The sequence below is a fragment of the Pseudopodoces humilis genome, chromosome 2, assembly GCF_049639895.1.
Source record: "Pseudopodoces humilis isolate 2021_Gansu_Grassland_sample_001 chromosome 2, ASM4963989v1, whole genome shotgun sequence".
Classification (NCBI taxonomy): Eukaryota; Metazoa; Chordata; class Aves; order Passeriformes; family Paridae; genus Pseudopodoces; species Pseudopodoces humilis.
The window spans coordinates 114427201-114444196 of NC_142201.1; the positions used below are offsets into that span (position 1 = coordinate 114427201).

Consider the following 16996-nt stretch of genomic DNA (forward strand, 5'->3'; position numbering starts at 1 on the left):
CAAGCAGGATCCTACTGCTGCTTGTCCCAGATAGGTGACACTTACCTCCATCTGAAGGAGGTTGTGGAGTAATTGCAGAATCACAAAATCATGTGGTTGGAAAAGCTCAGAGACCCAAGTTACACTTCCTCTTGGGATAAACCCGTTTTAGTCCAAGGCTGATCTCCCAACAGCTGGGTTTGGGCTGGGGTTAATCCAGCTGTAGATCCCAGGGAGCCCAGCAGTGTCCGTGTGGCAGAGCTGAGCCCTCTCCCGCTGGAACATGCCTGTGCTTTCCATGTGGGCAGGGAGAGGCAGGTGCTGCTCGCCCATCCTGTCTGGATCCCTGGCATTTGCAGCAGGACATACTCAAGCTGTCCTTTCTGCACTTCCAGCTCCGCTGGCACCTCCATGTGACCGGGAATGCTGCCAAAGGCTGCTCAAGGACTTGTGTGTGCTGCACTCCCATCCCCTCTGCTCTCCCCGACACTGAGGACAATGTGCGGTTTCCTCCAGGAATGTCCCGGCACAGCCAGGGCAACAAGCCAGACCCAATTCCCACCAAAAGGAACAAAGGTACAAAGAGGCTCGTTAATAACAGACTTGAGCAAAGACAGGTGAAAACCCATCATTTGCTCTCACTATAGGGAGATGCATCTCCCAGGAGACTGGGGCTGTTGTTGATTCTTTTAATATGAAACCGATAATCCTACATCAAAATAGCTAAATTGGATCAGTCCAAATGGCCATCCAGCTTAGCATCGCACCTCCTGCAATGGAGAACAGGGTTCTTTGGCGTGGCAGCTGGGGCCAAGCTGTACACAAAGGGTCTAGTTAAGGAGGAATAAGCAACATCCTCCTCACATGGCTCGGCCACACAACAGGGCTGCTGTATCGTGTTGGAGATCACAGAACTATGGAATAGTTAGGGCTGGAAAAGGCCTCCAAGATCATCGAGTCCCCCAGCACTGCAAGGCCACCACTAACCTATGTCCCCAAGTGACACATCCAAACGGCTTTAAATCCCTCCAGGTATGGGGACTCCACCGCTGCCCTGGGCAGCTGTGCCAGGGCTGGACAGACCCTTTTGAGGTCGGACGGGGCTTGGAACAACCTAAAGTGGAAGGGTCGCCTGCCCATGGCAGGGGGTGGGACTGGATGCGTTTTAAGGTCGCTCCCAACCCAAATCCTGCGATTCCATGATGCGAACACCTTCTCCACGCCATAAGGCTGGCGGGCGGGACGGACTGCATTTCCCAGCGTGCCGCGCGGCGCCAGGGGGAGCCGGACTTCCTCCCGCCCCACCAATCAGAAGCGCCCAGGTGGCGCGGGCGGGGCGGGGGCGGAGACGGGGAGAAGATGGCGGCCAAAAGCGGCCGGAACGGGCTCCTGGACAAGGTACGGTGCGCGGGGCTCCTGAGCCGCCCGGAGCGTCCCCTGCCCCGGCCGGGCCCCCGGGCAGCGTCCCGCCGGCCCCGGGCTTCCGCCTTTCACTCCTGGGTATCCATCCTTCGCCCCTGGGCATCCATCCTTCGCCCCTGGGCATCCCCATCCCCGAGCATTCCCATCCCCGACCATCCCCATTCCTCAGCATCCCCATTCCTCAGCATCCCCATCCCTGAGCATCCCCATCCCTGAGCATCCCCATCCCTGAGCATCCCCATCCCTGAGCATCCCCATCCCTGAGCATCCCCATTCCTCAGCATCCCCATCCCTGAGCATCCCCATCCCTGAGCATCCCCATCCCTGAGCATCCCCATCCCTGAGCATCCCCATCCCTGAGCATCCCCATCCCTGAACATCCCCATTCCTCAGCATCCCCATCCCTGAGCATCCCCATCCCTGAGCATCCCCATCCCTGAACATCCCCATTCCTCAGCATCCCCATCCCTGAGCATCCCCATTCCTCAGCATCCCCATCCCTGAGCATCCCCATCCCTGAGCATCCCCATCCCTGAGCATCCCCATCCCTGAGTATCCCCATTCCCCAGCATCCCCTCCCTGAACATCCCCATTCCTCAGCATCCCCATTCCTCAGCATCCCCATTCCTCAGCATCCCCATCCCTGAGCATCCCCATTCCTCAGCATCCCCATTCCTCAGCATCCCCATCCCTGAGAATCCCCCATCAGCCCTGAGCATGCTCCCTTCAGCCCTGGGCATCCACCTCCAACTGCTGTAGGTGCTTGTATAAGGAAAAATAAATAGTGGAAAGAATTCGACCCAGTTTTCTTACGGCAAAAGCTTTGGCTTCCAATTAACGTGTGTTCTAATTAACACTGGAAGAAACTGCTTCAAAAAGCAGCCACCTGAAATACACGGCTGTGAGAGCTCTGTCCCAGTTCCCCATGATTTTCAGATCCTTCTGGCCGTTGCTTTTGTGCCTCATAAACCTTGTGGACACACAGTGACTCATAATTCCCACCTGCTGGGCCTGGGGGATAATTGGGCTTTTCCCTGTGTGGCTGCAGGGGAAGCAGATCGTGTTTTACATCATATTTTAAAGTGGTTTTGTTCCTTCCAGAGGAGGGAAAGGAGCTCTTTGAAATGGTAGTTAATCCAGCTTGGGAGCTTCTGGAGCAGGAAAATAACACGAGTGAAACTGAGGATTGCTTTACTGGCTGCTAAGATTCCATCTCCAGTCACTCAACTGTTTGAAATAAATGATTACTTAGGATACTCACAGCTCAGACTGGTGTGTCACCAAAAAATAATGTATTCAGGGGAACATGGACCCTTTGGAAAAGCTGAACTGTTGGATATGGGAATTGTTATTGGGGAGGTACCCATTCCTGCAGAAGATTTGGATACGAAAGAGTGACAGAGTCCTTTGCTTTTGTTCCAGAGAATGAATTTAACTGAAATTTCTTGTTTGTGCCTTTTAATTCTCCCCATGTACAAAGATAGTTGGGGGTTCTTGAAATTTTCCTCCATCCCCCAAGAGTCTGTGTGTAGCAGTGTGGCTGGAAAGCGGGAATACATCCAAAGGGCAGGAATTCAGCCCAAATGCCACTTCCTGGGGATGGCAGTGGGAGCAGCAAGTGTAGAAGCAAAACTGAAGCTACTGTCAGAGCCACTTCAAACCTGTGACAAGGTGTTTAAGCTGGAATCTGTTCAGGCAGCTTTTGGGTGCAGATTCCCTCTGTCCAGGCAGGTTTTCCCAAGCTGCTTTCTGGTTTGCCTCCTGCCTTGGAGCTCATGGCAGGAACAAGTATCTTGGGATGAAATTCCCCTCACTCCACCTTGTTTCCATTGCAGTGGAAGATTGATGACAAGCCAGTAAAAATTGACAAATGGGATGGTTCAGCTGTGAAAAATTCCTTGGACGACTCTGCCAAAAAGGTAGGTTCTCTCTGCTGAGTTGTCCGTCTTGGGAAACTCCCCGATTTTCTTTCCTGCCCATATCCATGCCAGGTCTGTGGCATCTCTCGTGATTCCCACATGTTTGTGCCCAATCAATTACCAGGATGCCTGATGCAAACATGAATTCCCCGTAAACTTTTTGCTCAGTTCACCTGTACCACTGGGATTGTTCCCTTCAAACCCTTCCCAGAAACAGTGTGTCACATTCCTGAAGAGCTCAGGATAGACTCTGCCTGTTTCTCCCACAGGTGCTCCTGGAAAAGTACAAATATGTGGAAAATTTCCATTTGATTGATGGCCGCCTCATCATCTGCACAATCTCTTGTCTCTTTGCCATTGTGGCTTTGATTTGGGATTACCTGCACCCTTTCCCTGAATCCAAACCGGTTCTTGCCTTTTGTGTTGTCTCATATCCTTTACAGATCTTGTCTTGGTTATACCTAAAGGGTTCACAGGAACAAAACCCTTTTGGATATTCCCATTTTCAGGCCTGTGGGAATTACACTTCCTGTCATGTGGAGATCAGCTGACAGTCAGACAGTTTTCATGTGATAGGAGAACGCCTGCCTGTCTGGGTGTAATGACCCTAAATTTGGGTGATCTGAGGCAGATCCTCTTTTTTTATTCTATCCACAGTCTGGTTACAGACGCGTTTGCTTTTCCCTAATACCACGGGTCAGATACTGAGAGGGGAAAGAGGAAATTCTTGCCAGCAGCTCTCTGCAAGGGATCTCACTCCGTGAGGTTCAGCAATGCGAAGGATTAGTGGTGGCCTTGGCTGGAGGAATGGTGGCCTGGGGAAGTGGTTGGACTTAATGGTCTCAGAGAAGTTTTCCAACCAAAACAATTCTGGGATCCTAAGGAATTTTGTTGTTCCCAGCTGTTCTGGGTGGCTTTCAGAACAAATGAGTGATTTGTCTTGCAGCACTTGAAACTACTTAATTCCAAAAGTGGGAAAGTGGAATTGCTTGGTCTGTCCTTAGGAGGAATGCCCAGAAATTCTTTCTGTGTCTTGTTCAGTCTCAAGTTTTCCCACTATCTCCCAGCAAATGTCAGGGAATCCCAGACTGGTTTGGGTGGGAAGGGGCCTTAGAGCTCATCCAGTCCCACCCCCTGCCACAGGCGGGGACACTTCCACTAGACCAGGTCATTCCAAGCCCCATCCAGCCTGGCCTTGGACACTTCCAGGGAGTGAATAATAAATGAGTAAAGTTGAAATTTATTACATAATTTCTCATGCTAATGAAGCATCAGCCAAACATCCTGTTTGGAATTAAAATTTCATGAGCAGTGGTTAAACAACAGTGTCTGAGGCGATCCATGCCACTTCTCTGCCTAATTCCTCCTTCTCCTTGCACCTTCTGAATTTCCTTAACTTTCTCTGCACCTATTTTGTGATGATGGGAATTCTGACCATTTATACCTCATACAAAGAGAAGAGTATTTTCCTGGTGGCTCACAGGAAGGACCCGGCAGGGATGGATCCCGACGACGTCTGGCAGCTCTCCTCCAGCCTCAAACGGTACCGTTTGCTCTGGCAGCCTGGGCTTAGCCAGCAGGCACCACTGCCATCCCTCCCTCGCCAGAGATCACTCCAAATCCATTCAGCTCCATCAAAATCCATGTCCTGGTCTAGGAACAGGAGCTGCTCCAAGTGGTTTTCTGCCACCAATGTTCATGTTCCACTTCTGTCTAATGCGGGGTATAAAAGGCTCTGATGGTGTTAATTGTGAGTGCCCAGGTGGGGAGCTCCAGTCCAGGAGGGGGGTTTCTGTCCCGAGTGAGATCCCGCTCTGAGGTCTGTCTGCCCTCCCACAGGTTTGATGACAAGTACACCCTGAAGCTGACATTCATCAGCGGGAAAACAAAACAGCAGAGGGAAGCCGAGTTCACCAAATCCATCGCCAAGTTCTTCGATAACAACGGGACGTTAGTCATGGAGGCCTACGAGCCCGAGGTGTCCAAGCTGCACGACAGTCTGGCCCTGGAGAGGAAAACAAAATGATTTGGGAGTCCACCCACCTTCTGGGAACCCGCTAAATTAACACCAATAAAGTCAAATGGCAAAGAACGTGAATCATGGCCTCTGTTTTTGTCCTGAAGTCCTATTGCATTTTGGATAAGCAGGAATTTTAATCTTGGACCCAAGTTTTGCTGAAACTTATGGCTAAGCTTGGTCTGTGTGCCTGCCTTCCAGCCTCTGAGATGGATCCCAGAGTTGGATTTTGGGGACCCTCAGGAGGAGAAACGCACCACCGATGCTGCCCCAGCGTCCTCTGCTTTACCTGGCAGTGCTTTCTCACATGGCTCTGTGTCCAGGGGGTTTTACCAATCCCTCCTTTCCATTTTCTGTTAGGAGTTCAGGACAAAACCCTTCTGTGAAGCAAACCATCCCCTCGCAAACAAGTTTGTTTTATTTTTGTATTTATCTAATTGGGGGTAGAGGACTGTTTTATATAAAAATCTTTCATGTGTTGTGGGGGGAGAACCAAATATGCTACTTCTGTGTGCTCAGCCACAAAGCTTCTGCGAAAGTGTAAAAGATTTTCCAAGCTGTGTCTCTCTGTCCTGTGGTTCCCTTGTGGCACCTCCTGTTCCATGCGTCCCTTCTATAAACTGGCATTTTTTAAAAGAGAGGGTTTTTTTTGTTTGCTTGTTTGTTTGTTTTTCAATAAAAGGGAAGAACAGACATCAAACGTGTCTTGGGGCATCTCTGGGTTGTTTCACGCCTAGGGAGGGAATCCCAGTCCACAAAATCCTCAAGGCTGGAAGAGTCCTGGCATTCCTGTACCACAATCTTGTCACCTAAACCTCATCCCCAGGTGCCACAGGATGAAGATGGCTCTTCTTTTCATCTTGTTTGGGCTTGGCTGCCTCACCTCAGGGTGATGGGGGTTCACCTTCACGATATTCCAGCCCTCCCTCTCCACACCTGTTCCACAGGAGCACCTGGGAAGGCACGGGAGGCCGGGGGGGGATTCTCCTGGCATCCCAAGCAGGCTCCTGCCTCCGTCCCTCTCTTGGCTCCCCTCCTGCCCGTTGGGGAGAGGGTCGGGACCCCTCGGCAGCGGTTCCGCCGGTCAATCTCCTCTTGATATTCCACCATTCCACCTTCCCCCGTAGGAGCGCCGGAAGAGGAGCACATCACCTGCCCACACAGGTATTGTCCCTGCTGCCCTCCGGCAGCGGCGCCGGGCTCTGTTATCCCGACGGCCGGATCCCCGCCCGCTTCCTCGGCCCGAGCTCCTGTATCCGGCCCCCCCGGCTCCGGGAGCTGCAGGAAGAGGCGGAGCGGGGCGGCCCCGGCGCGGCGGCGGCGGGAGGAGGAGCGGGGTCTGCGGGGATGGGGGGGATGCGGGGATGGAGGAGTGCGGAGGATGGAGGAGTGCGGGATGGGGGCTCAGTGCTTGCGGGGTGCAGGGGGTTCACCCGGGGCTTGGTGCATGCGGGGTGTCGGGGGTGCGCGGGGAGAACCTGGGTGCTGCAGGAGGATGGGGGGCGAACGGGGGTCAGGACACGTGAAGGGGGATGCACGGAGGGGGTGTCTGTCACTGCGGGGGTCACTGCGTGCGGGGGTGCTGTGAGCGACCGCAGGGACGTGGCGGGTGCAGGCTGGGATCCGGGTGGAAGGGGTGCGTGGGGGACTGGGGGGGCACAGGGAATGACGAGGTGCCCGGGCAGTGGGAGTTTGGGGGTCCCGGTGCGGTGCAGGAGAAGTGCACAGCCCTCGGGAACAGCCTGGACATGGCACCGTGGGTGAAGCAGGGGACTCTCTGCAGACCAGGGGGGCAGCACAGACAGGCGGGTGTGACCCCGCCGAGGAGCTCGGCTCTCACCCCACTCTCCATCCCTGCTCAGGTCTCAGGGGGAACCTCAGGGCTGCCACCATGTCCGAGGCCACCACCTGCCTCAAGGTGAGCCTTCATCCCTATCCCCCCCGTACAGGCCACCCCCTCCTTTTGCCGGGATTTAACCCTTTACGTCTGACTTCCTCACCCTTCCTGCAGCAGGGGGATGGCGGGGAGAGTCCCCCACCACCACCAGGATCCCCGCACGTTTTCCCTCCGGAGACGCTGTTCCGACAGGCAGGTGGGGTCACCTACCGCATCCCGGCTCTGCTCTACGTCCCCCCGGATGATTCCTTCCTGGCCTTCGCCGAGAAACGCTCCTCGGCCCGGGACGAGGATGCCAAGTACCTGGTGCTGCGGCGGGGCCGCCGGCACGGCTCCTCGGTGAAGGTAAATTCCCCCCGGGCCGTAGGAGCAAGAGATGGGCGCGATGCCGGGTGGCTCCGGGATGCGGCGACCCCGCGGCCGAGCCCCATATTCCTGCTTGCCGGCAGTGGGGTCCCACGGAGGAGCTGTCGGCGTTGGCGCTGCCCGGCCACCGCACCATGAACCCCTGTCCTCTCTACGACGCCAGGAGCGGCACCGTCTTCCTCTTCTGCATCTGCGTGGAGCAGGGAAAGACGGAGCGACGCCAGATCTGGAGCGGGTGCAGCGCCGCTCGTCTCTGCTTCGCCACCAGCGCCGACGGCGGCCGCGGCTGGGCCGCGCTGCGGGACGTGACGGACGAAGCCATCGGCTCCGACCTGGCCCGGTGGGCCACCTTCGCCGTGGGGCCGGGCCACGGCGTGCAGCTGGGCTCGGGGCGGCTGGTGGTGCCGGCCTACACCTACTACGTTCACGGGTGTCTGTGCGGGGCCCTGCGGCTGCCGTGCTTCACCCGCCAGCATTCCCTCGTCTTCTACAGCGACGATGGCGGGCGCCGCTGGCACAAGGGTGCCCTGCTGGGCGGGGAGCGGACGGGCGAGTGCCAGGTAGCCGAAATCCGCGGTGCTCAGCGCCCGCTGCTCTACTGCAGCTCCCGGGCCCCGCGGGGCTGCCGGGCCGTGGCGCTCAGCTCCGACCGCGGGCAGCGTTTCCAGCGGCCGAAGCTGTGCCAGGCGCTGCGGGAGCCGCCGCGGGGCTGCCAGGGCAGCGTGGTCAGCTTCCCCTCGCAGGCTCCCAGCTGCTTGCTGTACTCGCACCCCACCGACCGGCGCTGCCGCCGAGATTTGGGTCTCTATGTGAACCCCTCGCCGCTGGACGGGGAGGGCTGGCGGCGCCCCTGGGTGCTGCACTCCGGGCCCGCCGGCTACTCCGACCTGGCCGTCTGCCCCGACGGCGTTTTTGGGTGCTTGTTCGAGTGCGGCACCAGCAGCGCCTGCGAGGAAATCGCCTTCTGCCTCTTCACCCTGGACCCCTCTGGCGATCAGAACCTCAAGGCTTCCTAAAACAAGCCCGTTTTAGGCGGTGCGGTCGCTCCCGAGCGTCGGTGGCCGGATCCCGTGAGCACGGCAGCGCCGAGACCGCACCAGGGTATTTCAAGCGCACCAGAGGCTCAGCATCATGTAGCTTTTATTTAATTATGTCGTTTTAATCACCCGTCAGATGTTGTCAGTGACCTGCGGCAGTGGAGGATCTGCTCTGGCTTGGCCAAGGGGGATGCCAGCACAGCATACGAAATGCCACTGTTTCTCCAAAAATCAGTATTTTCCACCTGGTAGCAGCTGAAAAGCAGAAGGTGCCGGCAAGAGCAGCTGATTCCCTGAGGAAAAAGTACCCCAAAATCTCGGTTTAGTTAAAAATATTCCAGTTCCTGCATTCCTGCAGGTGGCATTAAATTCCCAGTTTTTACCATTTTTTATCCTGTTTTCTTCACTTTCCTGCTTTAGACTGAGTTTCTCCCTCCCTCCTGGGAAAAAGCACAAGAATCTTGGGGGGTTGGGGTGGGGGAAGTGTTGGGGGGTGTTTCATTCTGCTCCGCAGGGAACAGGTTGTAGCGTCCCGACAGTGACAGTGACCTCACATCCCCGTGCTGCTGTCAAATAAAATTCTCCCAAAACACGTGAAATCCAGTTAATACAGGGAAAATCCCAACGGAGTTGACCCTGCCCCAGAAAGATGCAGGACGGCCCCAAGCACGGCACCTCCCACTCGATCCTGGCGCTGTGTTTTGAGTATGGAGGGGCGGGATAGGGGCAGACGGGACGAGAGCAAGGCGGGGTAGGAACAGGCAGGATGGGCAGAAAATCAGATCGAGACAGGCACAGGCAGGATGTGGACAGGGACGGGCAGGATGGGGCCAGACAAGAGGACGGAGCGGGCAGGCAGGATGAAGCTGAGGACAGAGCAGGATGAGGACAGGACAGAACAGGGAAAGGGGCAGGGACAGGCAGGATGAGGCTGGGGCAGGACCGGGAGGGACAAAGAGGGGGACAATCAGGATGGGGACAGAGGGGCGGATTGGAATGGGGATAGGGACAAGCAGGATGGGGACCAGCACCACACCGCCCTCCCCAGCCAGCGTGGCGGATCCGAGGCACCCCCCACCCCTTTTTCCCCCAAAGGCGGGGCCTCTCCGCCCCTTTTCCCCCGGTTTCTCCGCCGGATGCGGGCGCTGCCGCTGGGGCACGGCTGACACTGGGAGCGCTGTGGGCACTGGTGGTGCTTGGGCTGCTGGGGGCTCGGGGGGTGCTGCTGGGACTAGAGGTACAGGGGGGACCGGCGGTACTGGGGGCACGTGGGGACACTGTGAGTACTGGGGTCACTGCTGAGGGTAGGGGCGCTGGAGGTACCGGGGATACCGGGAGCACTGGCGGTGCTGGGACTGGAGACACTGTGGGAACTTTGAGCACTGCGAGCTCTCGCCGTGCGGGGGGCTCTGGGCGCTGGAGGTACTGGGGGTTCTCGGAGCACTGGGGGCGCTGGCAGCACTGGGAGCGCTGGGGGTGCTGGGGGCGCTGCTGGCGCTGCTGCTGCCGCCCCCCGCCCCGGCCGAGACGTTCTCTGCCATGTTGAGCGTGCGGGGAGCGCTGGGCGCCGAGCGCCGCCTGCTCCGCCGGCTCCGCTCCTACCTGCGGGACGAGAGCTCCCGCCTGCGCCGCCTCCGCAGGTACCGGCACCCCCAAACCGCGCCCCGGCCAAGGGTGGGACACCCGCAGCATCCGCTCCCCTCCGACCAGCCCCAGGCGTGGGTGATTCCCTGGCTACCGGCAGGGGTTAACCCATCCCCACCTTACCCGCAGCGCCCAATTGTTGGGGGTGGCCCTAAATAAGAGGGCGGTGGGAGGATGGGAAGCCGAGCCCCGATGTGGCTCACGCCCCCCCCTTCCCCCAGCCGTGCCCCAGGAGGGGGACGTGGTACCCCCATCCACGGGGGCTGTGGCACCCCCAAGGCCAAAGAGTGTACGCTGAGGCAAAGCTGCCCAGCAATGGGGGGGATTGAGTCCTCACCCGGGTGGTGCCAACACTGAGGAGCATTGCAGTGTCCTCCAGTGGGCTCCTTGTAGGTTCTATGAGAAGATCCAGGCACTGCACCAGGACCCCGAGGCCTCGGTGGACAACCCCTTGTTGGCCTTCAGCCTCATCAAGCGCCTGCACTCTGACTGGCCCAACGTCATCTACAGCGACGAGGCCACCAGGAACACCCAGGGTACGGGGAAGATGCTCGGCCTTGTGTCCCCTCTGTCACCTAGGTAGAGCCAGGAGGTGGTGCGGAGAGGATGGAGGAGCAGGAGAATAGATGGAAGAGCGAAACATACGGAAGAACAAGAGAACAGATGGAGTGGAAGGGTCAGTGGGTAGAGGAGCAGGAGAATGGATGGAGGAGCCAGGAAATAAATGGAGGGGCTGGGGAAAGGGTGGAGAAGCAAGAAAATTGCTGGAGGAGCAGAATGGATGGAGAAGCAGGATGTGGCATCCCCAGGGAAAAGAGCTGATAAGGGCGATTGCACCTCCTAATTCCGTTTATCCCTGCCTCCCCACCTCTTTCCCACCCTGCAGCACTCCATGCTGGCCTCAGGGAAGTGGAGCAGGAGCTGCCTGGAACTGAGGACCTGGACGGGGCAGCCAGGGCGCTGATGCGGCTGCAGGATGTCTACGCACTCAGTGTCAAGGGCTTGGCCAACGGCGTCTTCCAGAGAGCCGGGCACCCACCCCTCTACAGCCCCAGCCGGCATGTCTCCCTCTCTGCTGACGACTGCTTCCATGTAGGAAAGGTGAGGGAGAGCCCCACAAGCCTCCACAAAGCTTCTCCAGCCTGGCATGTTGCTTCCATAGGGATAGACATTGGGGTTTCTTTACATGGGATGAGATGGAAGTGCAGGTGCAAATGGGGATGGAGATTGAGATGGAACAGGAAAGGAAGGGTGGGACAGGATAAGGATGATGTGGGAGGGAATGGGGATGGAGATGGAATAGGAAACTGACAGATGCAATGGTACAGGATGGGTGGGAATTGCAATGGGATGGGATGACATGGCATGACAGGGTGGGGTGGGATGGGATGGGATGGGGTGGGGTGGGGTGGGGGGGGATGGGGGGGGGTGGGATGGGGTGGGATGCAGGCCAGGCTGGCCCAGCTGGCAGGTGCAGGTGATGCATTGCCTTGCAGGTGGCCTATGACGCAGGTGACTATTACCACTCCATTGCGTGGCTGGAGGAGGCTGTCAGCCTCTTCCGCCTCTCCTATGGCAGCTGGAACCTGGAGGACCGGAGCAGTCTGGAGGATGCTCTGGACCATTTGGCCTTCTCCTACTTTATGGTACAGCCATGAGTCCCCTCCCCATCCCAGTGTCCAGTAGAGCCAAATCATGGGTGGGAGGATGGATGCTCACGGGGTCTCCACTCCCTCTTCCAGGCTGGAAACATCTCTCATGCCTTGAGCCTCTCCAGGGAGTTTCTCCGCTACGGTATGTGGGAAAAGGGAAAAGATTTTGGGATGTCCCCATCACCACTGCTTGGCAACAGCCTCCCTCACCCCATTTCTTGCCCCCAGCTGGGGTAATTCTCCCGGGACCAATGCCAGGGAAGGGGGTTGATGGGGATGCAGCATTCTGGGTGACACCACCTCCCCAGCAGATCCCAGTAACCAAAGGGTATCGAGGAACGTGGCCAAGTACAAGAAGCTGCTGGAGATGGGGACTGGGGCAAGTGCCAGCCCCCTGCAACGCCCCAACAGCACCCGCCTGCAGAGCCGTGATGCCTACGAGGAGCTGTGCCAGCGCCCCAGGGGGCAGGTGGGACTGGCAGGGGGTGCCATGGTCCCCCCCCCCACCGCTGTCCCCCCCTCAATGCTTTCCTTGGTCCCTTTTTCCCCCAGCCAGCCTCAGAGCCACTCCTGTACCTCAGCTGCTCCTACGAGACCAACAGCAGCCCCCACCTCCTCCTCCAGCCTGCCAAGAAGGAGATGGTCCGGATCCAACCCTATGTGGCTCTGTACCATGACTTCATCACGGATGCTGAGGCTGAGACTATCAAGGGGTTGGCAGGGCCCTGGGTGAGCCATCTTTGTCTCCAGGGATGTCCCTTTCCTGCAGCAGGGTGTCCCAGGAGACCGAAGGTGAATGCAGGGATAGGAGGGGTTTTGAAGGCCAAAGCCTCCTCAAGGGAGTTCAGATGGGATAGGGCTTGGAGCAACCTGTTCTAGTGGAACCTGTGTCAGGGGGGTGTAACAGGATGATCTTGGAAGGCCCCTTCCAGCCCAAACCACTCTAAGATTAGATGAGACCCTGGGGATGATGACCCCAGTTCCATCTGAGTCCCCCAAAAGATTTTTTGGAAGAAACCAGGTCCACGGATGCACCTAAACTGCTTCCCAGCCAGGCTTGACTTGGTGCCACCCTACTGCCTTGGCTCCGCCTGCTGTCATTGCTTCCCTCACCCCAGTGAGACACCTTGGGGTGGGATGCTTGGCAACCAGCTGGTACAAACCCACCAGCTTTGACCCTGACCACAGCCCCTGCTTGGGGTGAGGGTCCCTCCATGTGCGACAAACATGCATCTCCCATGTGTCCTTCAGCTGCAGAGATCTGTGGTTGCCTCTGGGGAGAAGCAGCAGAAGGCCGAGTACCGGATAAGCAAGAGGTAGTAGCCACCTCTCTTCCCTTGTCCTCCAGCCAGCAGGACCACTGTGGCTCCATGGCCACCTCTGAGGTGGCAGTGAAGCCATGCTGGGAGGCCTGGCTCCTCCAGCAGCGCCCTGAGGGTAAAGCCCAGCCACAGACAAATTTGGGGGCTGGTCCCACAGCGCCTGGCTGAAGGACACGGCCGACCCAGTGGTGAGGGCGTTGGACAGGCGCATCGCCGCCGTCACCGGCCTGGACCTGCGGCCACCCTACGCAGAGTATCTGCAAGTGGTCAACTATGGCTTGGGAGGCCACTATGAGCCACACTTCGACCATGCCACGGTCAGGGAGCTGCCAGAGTGGGCCGTGGGGGGACCATGGGGTGATGCCCAGGGTGGTTCTTGTGGTGATCCTGGGATGGACTCTGGGATGCTCCTGGGGTGGACTCAGGAGCACCCCAGGGATGTTCCTGGGGATGGGCCCTGGGATGGCCTTTGGGGTGATTCCTCAGATGTTCCTGAAGGAGAGCTCTTGGGTAATCCCTCAGATATTCCTGGGGATGGGCCCTGGGATGCTCCTCGTGATGCTGCTGGGATGGTGCCCAAGGGAAGACCCGGAATGGTCCCTGGGGGTGTCCCCATGGTGATCCCTAGCTTATTCCCTGAGATGTTCCGAGTGATGGACCCTGGGATGGCCCCTGGCAGGGGTAGGATGGATGGTCCCAGGATGGTGATCCCTGGGTGGGTGCCTGGGGTATTCCTGGGAAGGGAGGGAATGAGGGAAAAAAAAGAAGGGAGAGGGAGGGATTTTCTTGGGGGAGGAACAGTGTGAGGCAGCTTAGAGCTGCTGGGACATGAGGTGCCTGTGGGCTGAGCCGTGTCAGTGCAGGACTGACCATCCCCATGGGACTGACTATTCCCACCTGCCCTTTTGGAGCAGTCCACGAAGAGCCCCCTGTACAGAATGAAGTCGGGCAACAGGATCGCCACAATCATGATCTACGTGAGTTCTCCCTCATTTCTGGAGAGATGGCGCTGGTGTGGCCCTCAGGGTATGGGATGGGGAGGACAGCCCTAAAACTGCAGTGGGTGGGAAGTATCCTGGGGAGTATTCAGAAGATTGTGCTGTGCCAAAGTGAGGGGAACAGAGCTGGAGCCCAAAGGAGGTTTTGTGCCTCAGTTTCCTTGTGCAAAGGAGCATCACAGGGAAGGGGCAAGCCATGGCTCCTATTTGTGCTCCTTTTCCAGCTGAGTGCAGTGGAGGCAGGAGGCTCCACTGCTTTCATCTACGCCAACTTCAGCGTGCCCGTGGAAAAGGTGAGGGGTCATGGAATCCCTGGGATCAGGGGAGGGAGGACGCTGCTCTCTGTATCCCTCTGTATCCTCTGTAACGCCTGATCTGTTTTGGGGTGCCAAAATTCAGTCTTGGGGATCCCAGCTCTGTTTAGGGTACCAAACCTGTCTCTGCTCCGCAGAATGCGGCTCTTTTCTGGTGGAACCTGCGGAGGAATGGGAATGGTGACGGGGATACCCTCCATGCCGGCTGCCCCGTCCTAGCTGGGGACAAGTGGGGTGAGAGACACTACCAGTTGTCACCCCGGGGTGACACAGGGCTGGTTGGAGGGACAGCTCCACCGGCAGGGAGACAAGAGGGGCTGGGAATGAACAAATATCCTGGATAACAGGGAAGAAGTTCCCCGATAGCAGCGCAGGATTAGAGAAGGGTGCAGAGGGATGGGAACAGACAGGGGTCCATGTCCTTGTCTGTTCCAGTGGCGAATAAGTGGATCCATGAACACGGGCAGGAGTTTCGGCGGCCGTGCAGTGCTGACCCACAGGACTGAGCCACCGTGGGATGTGACATCCGTAGGTGGCAAAGCCGCTCTGGCACAGCATCTCCTCAAGGGCGGAGCAAGGCGGGGAGGAAGGGAGGGAAGGGGATGGCAGTGGAGCAGGGGATGATTGGGAGGGACACTTGCTCAACCACGGCTGGCACAGCCGGGATCTGCACAGGGAGGTGGGGCAGAGCTGTGGGCACAGCCCCAGCGGAGTCAGGGTCGGGCTGGAGGATACCAGTGCACAGCAGCTCCCCAGCTCCATCCAGCCTCATTGTTCTGGGGGGTTTCTGTTCCCCGGTCATTGCTCTGTGCCCGGTGGTGGCCGCTGCAGCTCCAATGTCGCGTCATGTACAAGTGGTAACACAATGCTACCTTCCCAAAAGTGCCTCCAGGGAAGACAGCACCTGGGCAGGCTGCAATCATACACACACACACAGGCACACAGACACACACACACACACACTCACACCATGGATAGCAGTCGCTGACTGAAAGGCAGGAAGGGTCTCTGTATGGAGTTTCAGTGGGGCTTATTCCAACCCCATATCAAAGGCGTCCAGGAACAGAGACAGAAAGTAGTAGAGGTTCCAGGAATATACGGGGGGCTTGAGGGGGAGGATCCGAGGGTCAGGGTCCAATGGGAATAGGGGAAAATGGTGCAGAGGCAGGGTCAGGGAGAGAGAAATCCAATGGGATTACAGGGGCAGAGGATTGCACCAAACTGGGGCCAACTGGGGAACAGGGAAGGGAGAACTTTCCAGGGAAGGGACATACAAGCTAAAAAGGGGAGGGACAGCTAACAGGCTAACTGGGTATATAAACTGGGGTACAACAAAATGGAGGTGCAAAGCACTATGGGAAAAGCCCTTCATATTAACTCCAAAATGGGGGAAAACCTTATACCCTGGAGGCCTCTCTCCACACCATGACAGCTTTTGGCTCCGGAGCCTCCACAGCTCCAAGGTGAGTCGGGAACCTTGGGGGTCTCTGCAGCTTTTCCAAGGCCTCCCTGCCAGAGCTGCCGTGCGGGCTCTCAGATTGCTTGGGTTCTGTTAGCTAAGGCGACAGGGTTGGGGTTTTTTTGTTTCCCTTTTTTATGGAGAGTGTGGGGGCAATCCTTCGGATTTTTATTTTTTTATGTTGTTTTTTTTGGTTTTTTTTTTGTTTTTTTTGTTTTTTGTTTTGGTTTGGTTTGGTTTTTTTTGTTTTTGTTTTTTTGGTTTTTTTTCCCTGACCCAGTTTGGTCCAAGAGCCCACAGGAGGACCAGCGTCCGGGAGCCGGCGGGACGGGGCCGTCCCGGCCCCACACCTCGGGACAGCCGAGCCAGCAAGGGAAAGGACACCAAATCCACCGGCTTCATCTGCTGTGCCGAGGGGACTCATGCCAGAGATCCACCAGGTTCTGTTTTGCCCGAGCTGCTGCGTGAACCCTTCGTTTTGTTTTTCCCCTTCCCCGAGACAGGGGCCGCTGCCGTTTTCCCCCTCCCCACCACCTTGCGGCCTTGGGTTTTGTTTCTCCTTTCCCTGGGATTTTGTTTTATGTTTTGGCGGTTTTTGAGTTGGTTTGTTTTCTTTTTAATCCATGGAGAAGGAGGAGGAGTGGTGTGAAGGTTGGGCAATCCAGTATCTAGCATTTATTAATTTTCTTTTTCCATGTGTGCACTCTGGCAATAAATGATTGGAGTTTTTTCACTTTCATCCACTACTGTTAACCTCCTGTTGGCAGAAAGGGATTGCTGGGACTCTTTCTTTAGAGGAAACACTCATTCCAGAGCGTTTTTCTCCTAAACTTGTCTCTAAAGCAAGATGCTCATCTAGGTGACATTTGGACGAGATTCCAATACTCCAGGATGGAAACCAAACTTCCCAAGGAGGCCACCAGATCAAAAATCAGGGAAGTGGGATAGAAACAGAAGGCAGAACTCTCCC

The 16996-nt window shown here is 57.1% G+C and overlaps 3 protein-coding genes across 6 annotated transcripts; all 3 read left to right on the forward strand.

Annotated features, from left to right (window-relative positions):
• The first annotated feature begins 1271 nt into the window (after positions 1-1271).
• On the forward strand, positions 1272-5418 carry SPCS2 (signal peptidase complex subunit 2). The gene is made up of 5 exons (XM_088051454.1): positions 1272-1377; positions 3237-3320; positions 3590-3749; positions 4728-4863; positions 5160-5418. Exons 1-5 carry the CDS (start codon positions 1339-1341, stop codon positions 5344-5346), a joined length of 606 nt encoding a protein of 201 aa, XP_087907580.1. The 5' UTR covers positions 1272-1338; the 3' UTR covers positions 5347-5418.
• Positions 5419-6609: 1191 nt separating this feature from the next.
• NEU3 (neuraminidase 3) lies at positions 6610-9022 on the forward strand. Of its 4 annotated transcripts, none has more exons than XM_088051526.1 (4): positions 6610-6674; positions 7200-7255; positions 7349-7579; positions 7684-8745. In XM_088051526.1, exons 2-4 carry the CDS (start codon positions 7229-7231, stop codon positions 8614-8616), a joined length of 1191 nt encoding a protein of 396 aa, XP_087907652.1. In that variant the 5' UTR covers positions 6610-6674; positions 7200-7228; the 3' UTR covers positions 8617-8745. The 4 variants fall into 4 exon arrangements, with proteins under 4 accessions (XP_087907652.1, XP_087907651.1, XP_087907650.1 ...); XM_088051525.1 differs by having other exon boundaries at positions 6633-6674; positions 7764-9022; XM_088051524.1 differs by lacking the exon at positions 6610-6674 and having other exon boundaries at positions 6984-7255; positions 7764-9022.
• A 264-nt stretch (positions 9023-9286) lies between these two features.
• Positions 9287-16444, forward strand: P4HA3 (prolyl 4-hydroxylase subunit alpha 3). Its single transcript, XM_088051316.1, has 16 exons — positions 9287-9342; positions 9733-9874; positions 9946-10277; positions 10675-10817; positions 11168-11382; positions 11778-11927; positions 12024-12075; positions 12245-12402; positions 12486-12662; positions 13185-13249; positions 13413-13572; positions 14170-14232; positions 14478-14546; positions 14705-14801; positions 15003-15095; positions 16307-16444. Exons 1-15 carry the CDS (start codon positions 9287-9289, stop codon positions 15071-15073), a joined length of 1950 nt encoding a protein of 649 aa, XP_087907442.1. The 3' UTR covers positions 15074-15095; positions 16307-16444.
• The last annotated feature ends 552 nt before the right edge of the window (positions 16445-16996 follow it).